Source organism: Epinephelus moara, chromosome 16, assembly GCF_006386435.1.
Source record: "Epinephelus moara isolate mb chromosome 16, YSFRI_EMoa_1.0, whole genome shotgun sequence".
Classification (NCBI taxonomy): Eukaryota; Metazoa; Chordata; class Actinopteri; order Perciformes; family Serranidae; genus Epinephelus; species Epinephelus moara.
In genome coordinates, this window is record NC_065521.1 from 43,322,551 (window position 1) to 43,328,550 (window position 6,000).

General features: G+C 41.6%; 1 protein-coding gene across 1 annotated transcript in view; it reads left to right on the plus strand.

Annotated features, from left to right (window-relative positions):
* Positions 1-6,000, plus strand: part of srms (src-related kinase lacking C-terminal regulatory tyrosine and N-terminal myristylation sites) — a 38,974-nt gene that overhangs the window by 5,370 nt on the left and 27,604 nt on the right. Inside the window, exon 2 of the mRNA XM_050064263.1 lies at positions 648-769. Within this exon, the coding sequence (XP_049920220.1) occupies positions 648-769 (122 nt within the window). The remainder of the gene's footprint in view (positions 1-647; positions 770-6,000) is intronic.

The following is a 6,000-nucleotide window of genomic DNA, read 5'->3' on the forward strand; positions in this document are numbered from 1 at the left end:
AATGTGATGACACACAGCTGGTTGAATATCACAAAGTTTCCCTGCTTCCCTTCACTGGTTCCTGTACACTGGTTCCTGTACAGCAGGGTCGGTCTTTGTTTCACTGTTATAATCATTAACAAGCAAAAGCAGCAGATGTATACATTCAGTAGGCTATATCTTCAGTAGCTAGCTAGCTAACCCTACACTTTTCAGGGTCTGATGTTGGTTAAGGAACAGGGAAGAACTATAGGTAAAATACAGATATTTACAGCGTGTGTATTCCTGTAAATGGCTCACATTGTGACGTGTACGCAGTGGGCTGGTGGTTTCTGTTCTAACTGACCGGACCAGTTGGTTAAAGAGTGTCACTGTGTGTTCCTGTAACCTTCCTCACTCTGACTGTCAGCTCGCAATGTGTAAAATGTGATCTATGTGTGTGTGTTTACCTGCACACATGTTTGTCCCTTGTGTGTGCGGGCTTCTGCATGTCTGCTTTCACACGTATAACATTCCTCTCCTCTTTGTTCACACCCTTTTCATTCATTCATTCATTCATTACTCCCATGACACTGTTGATCATGATTACGTATTTCTTAAATCGTCTGTTCATCCCTCGATCTTCCTTCATGCGTCCTGTCCGTGTGTCTGTCCTGTCCTCTGTGCAGGTGGTACTATGGGAACATAAACCGTGTGAAAGCTGAGAAGCTGCTGCTGGCTTCCCAAAACAAAGATGGCTCCTTCCTGGTTCGCATCAGTGAGAGTCACAGTGACGAGTACACAATCTCTGGTAAGTGGCACCATGTTATATCAGTTCTTCGGACGATGATATGATATTTGCTGACGTCAGTCTTGGCTGCTCACCATTTTCTGCCTGGTACAAACACTGTTTGAATATTTAGGAAGGAGGTGTGGTTGGACTGAAATTTCAAAATAAAGGCATATCTTAAAGATAAATATAGTTATTGATGTTTTCTCTTTGCATCAATGATATGGAATTGTTGATCACTAAATTGATATATGATCCAGACTGATGTATAATACTCCTATCATCCATCCATCCATCCAACATCCACCCCACAGCAGTGATCTTGTTCCTCTTATTTTCTGTCTTTCTACTCATCCTGTCTTCTTTATTTATTACACTTCCTCCAAACAAGCTCCACACCACCCCACTGTGTAGTACAGGTTTCACCAACTAGTCAGTGGGGGTCGGAATCACCAGAGGATCCATGATACGATATTGTCACGATACTTAAGTCACGATACAATATTATTGCGATTTTAAATATGTTGTGATATGTTGTGTATTGCGATAAAATATATTACAATTTATTACCTTTTTTAAAACTGTGAATTATGTCCCCAAAGGAAAACTTTGTCACCATCTGTTTTATCTAATGAGATAAAATCTCTTCACATCACTACAGCCGTTGTTTTGCAGCAGTTGAATGTATCTAGTGGACTGAAAAAGCAATTGATTATATTATTCTAGTGGGCGCTAACTAAAGTTTCATTTGTATTTGTAATATTAATAATTGATATAACAAAAAAATCAATACTTGGCTGTGTGACGATACGATATTGTCACATTTTCCCTACCCCTATTATTAATATATAAACCAGTGAGCTGTTTGTTTGTTTCCTGCTCACGGTGAATAAATCTTCACGTTTAACAGCACTGTAACAGTTAAACGTTCCGCTAACTATCGACTGGAAGCTTTAAGTTCTTTAAGCCCAAGATCAGACAAGCCACTACACAATTTGTCTTTGTTGTATTAGTATTGTATATAATAAATAAATGTATACTTTAAATATTGTGGTGCTGTTGCCAACAGTCAACTAGTCGTGAACAAAATGGCGATATGTTGTGTCGCAGCATAGCTAGGCTGTCGTTTTGGTGAGTCCAGTTTCCCGTTTCTATCACAGCAGCGTCAGTTAGAAAAAGGATGCAGATGTTATGTTAGGAACTGTGACATGCAAAATGCTGTTGTTGTTTATTGTTGCAATATATGTGACGTTATATTCTGGGCTGAATACGCAGTGCTAGGCTGTTGTTTATGTGTTTACATCTGTTCTCACGGTAACCAAGCTGCTAGCTGAAACCTGTGGTCAGGTCCTGGACTCCTCTCCTTTTACTGTAGGCCAACACGGGAGTCAGCATCGCATTTGTTCCCTCGATTAAAAAGCCTGAGATATTTCTATTTTTCCATAAAATCCTATCTCCACTTATATTGGAAACATGATCAGAAACTAAATGCTGTTTGTTTAAACATGATTACAGAGTTTGACAGTTTCTGTGTTTGCAGTGTTTCTTCATGAATGTGATTGTGATTTATCTAGTGTCAGGTTTTTCTTTCTAAACGTGACTCATGCATCAAAGTGTGTGTGTTTGCATTTTCTTAAGTCACAGTGTTCTGAGCTCACGGCCACTGTACCATGTTTCGATGGAAATCCTGTTCTCGCTACGTTTCCTCTTCACCTCCTCCCTCCTCTCTGTTTCTCTCCATCCATCCTGTCCTCCATCCATCACCCCCCTCCTGCCTCCACCGCCCTTCTGTCTCAAGGTCTCCGCCTACTGCCAACCTTAATCTCCCTGCCTTCGATTTTCTCTCTCTGCTCCCACTATAGAGGGCAGGAGGTGACACTGCGTGCTCTCAGGCCACCATGTCGAAGGACGACGTTGGCGAAAACGACTGATTGCTGTGTGGCATTAGAAATAATGAAACTCCGCTCAGATTTTTGGGTTTGGAGCTGGTTGTTTTTGTCGCAGTCAGAGCAGTGCTGTGTTTGGATGAAGCGACCCTGACAGTAAACTAATAACAGCATCTGGTCTGCTCGCTGTTTCAGTCCAGTGCTGCCAAATTCATGCGTCTGTGTATGTTAACAGAAGAGCAATCGGTAGAGATAAACAAATTGTGAAATGTGATGTTGTCAAATGTAATGTAATCATGGTTTGCAGAAACATACAGTGCCAACATTTCCTTTAGGTGCGTATACAGCTCCTTTTAATACACAGACATGAGACAGATTTTATCATCCAGCTCCAAGAATTTTCCTCGTCGACCAATGGTCTTCATTTAGGCCATTAGTCGACTGGTCGTCCGCATGTTTACAATATTAATATAGTTATGATGTGTGAGAAAGAATAGTATCAGTAACATTGTCAACACTGTACTAATGAACCTTCATTAATATAGGCCTATATTTTATCTACAAGTGCACGTCACACACTGAGCGAGCCGCCTGTTAATGACGCTGTGGGCTAATGGGCATGTAGCTACTTCCATGTTTCAGATGATACGTCATGTTTGTAGTCGACCAATGAAGATGAGTTTACATATCACCTTGGGTTCGTCCTTCACCTTCTCAAAATGATCCCACACTTTGGATTTCCTGCCCGACATGTTATTAACTAGCCTGTGGAATAACCGCAGGTACCAGCCCTGGAAATTAACCTGACTCCTGTCTGACTGCTGAGCGTGGACACTTCCTGTGTCTGTCCTTTCAAATTAAAGTCACACATGGTCCAGTCATATAGGTTTGGATTATTTTGACAAGGTGCAGCTCCTAATAGAGTTTCATGTTGTTGTTTTTTTCCTACAAAGTGACCAATGAAATCTTGGCGACCTTTCTGGTCGAATAACGTTTGGTCGACTATTACGGGGTGGCCTTAATTCCTTTCGTAAATTTAGCAGTTCTTGCTTTACACACTTGGAAAAAAACAGAACTGAACACAGCAGCTGAAGAAGTTATCAGCTAACATTGGTAGCAACGATTTTCAAACGTTTCTGTTTTCTGGAATTAAACTGGAGCTTGAAAATACAAGAACTCAGTAAAGTGTCAGCTGGAGTGTTTTGTTGTCAGGAGAGTTTAGTCTTCTGTTGTAGTACCCTACATTTGGAGCCCGTTGTTGTCATCTAACTACCCTTTTATGAATGAGCCCACAGCCAGCTCTCTAATGGACCTCATGAGATTTGTGACATTAAAGCCTCTGTTATTACTCTGTCTCTGCATCGCCTTCAGCTCGTTGTGACTTTGTCCCCTCTTTTTGTCCTCTGGCGTCACTATCTTCTGCGTCTGCATCTTTCCCTCTCTGTCCCTCTATCCACTTCCTTCCTCTATACCTTCCTTCATCCCTTCCCTTCCCCCCTTTCCACCCCTTCTTCAAGGTCCTTTGGGTCTCAGGGGGGGAAATGCTGCAGCTCAACGTTCAATTTTCACTGTGCTAGTCCTCCTGAAATATGCAGCATCAGGACTCTGTGTGCATACATGCCTGAGAGTGAAGGCAGAACAGACCACACCACCAGTTACTCTGTTTCGTGGCACAATTACACAGTTCCTGTCTGATTCACTGGTCGTCATTTTCTTTGAGCATCTAGTTTGTTTTTTCTTTGAGGACTAAACTGACAGCGTCCCTGTCGTGTTGCCGTCAGTATCTGATTGTAACGTCTACATTTAGCCTCAGTTCGCTGATATTTAAAGGAATACTTCACCCCCACAATTTACTATTTATATATCACTGACTCACCAATGTTAATTTGGTCGACAAAAAGTATGATGAACATTTTTTGTCAACAACCTTTTTTCCATTACGAAAACAAAACGATGAAGAGCTAAAAATAGATCTTGATAAGAAAGACAAAATCTATGTTTCGTTTTCAAAGTGACAAAAATGTTCGTGGTGGACTATCCAACATTGAAAGCGGAGAACAGCCGTGCTTGTAATCATCTTCAAATGCTGCCTGAGCGACAGGCTGGTAAACTCCAGTAAATAGTCTGCACCAGGGGCACGTTTCAGGTTTAAGTCCAAATAAGTCAGATAATAGGTTTGGTGCAATGTTGATTTTTAACATCGTACAGTAAGCACCAAAAATGTTGGTTCAGAAAGTGCTGAGTCAGGGGCAAGACCAGAACATTTGTATGTAATCTGCTGGTTGGCCTTTACAGTGAGGGCGTGATGGGTCTACATTAGGAAAAAGTTTTGTCGGTCTTGGTCAAACGTCCCCTCAAAACAATTTTGAGTTGTGTAAGACTGTGCCTGGCACCAGGAGAGGAGGTATGGACTAAATTAAGTACTTCCTCCCATCGGTCATCTGTCATCCCCCTCGCCAAGATCATTCCCCCACAGTGTCCGAGCTTCTCGGGGTGAGTGAGGGACAGTATCTCACACTGTGTTGTAAGGAGTAGAGTTCACACCCCTGCAATGCGGGGACAGTGAGAGACTATGGTCTATTGTGTTATGTGTTGGAAAGTCGGGGAAGGAGGTAAAACTTTTCTGGACAAAATGCGTAACTTGAAGATGTGGAAAAAAATCAAAGAGCCGGGAGAGTTGTGCAGATGAGCCAAACTTTACGTCCACATTTAGGTTAGAAATAGATTTATTACCGCTTAGGAACCAAACTCCAAAAGTAGAATCAGAAAGAGAGGGTGTGAGATTATTATACTGATGTTGTCTTAATTTGAAATGTCTCCTGCATTGCGACCAGAGTCTGACAGAATGATGGACCAGTCTGAGCTTTTAAGATAGTCAGATTGTATCCATCTGCGGTTGCTCACGCTAACACATTGTGGGATATTTTTTGCTGGCAGTGTCCAGTGTTGCATACTGTAATATTTCACCCTAACCCTAAAAGTTGTAGCCTTTTTATTTTAACAGTTAACTTCGTGATGAATTAATTCATATGAAAGCATCTTACAGTCTCCTGCCTGTATGACCATAACAAAATAAGGGAGAGGTGACATGCTCTGCTGTGTTGTTTTAACGTCTCCAGCAGCAGAGAGCAGCTTCTCAGCCACACCTTTACCTCCAGGAGTCAAAAGCATTGTTGAGCTGAAACAGACTAAGCAGAGTCATTTTCATCTTCACAGAGATGTTTTAAGGGCTTTAATGCTGCAGTATGTGTTGGTCAGTCGGTCTCGTTTCTTTTTTTACATAACTGCTGACCGCTGCTTCTCTCCAGTAACGTTCCTCTCTGGTATTTACAATTTACTTCACGTTATATATGTATGTGTATGTGT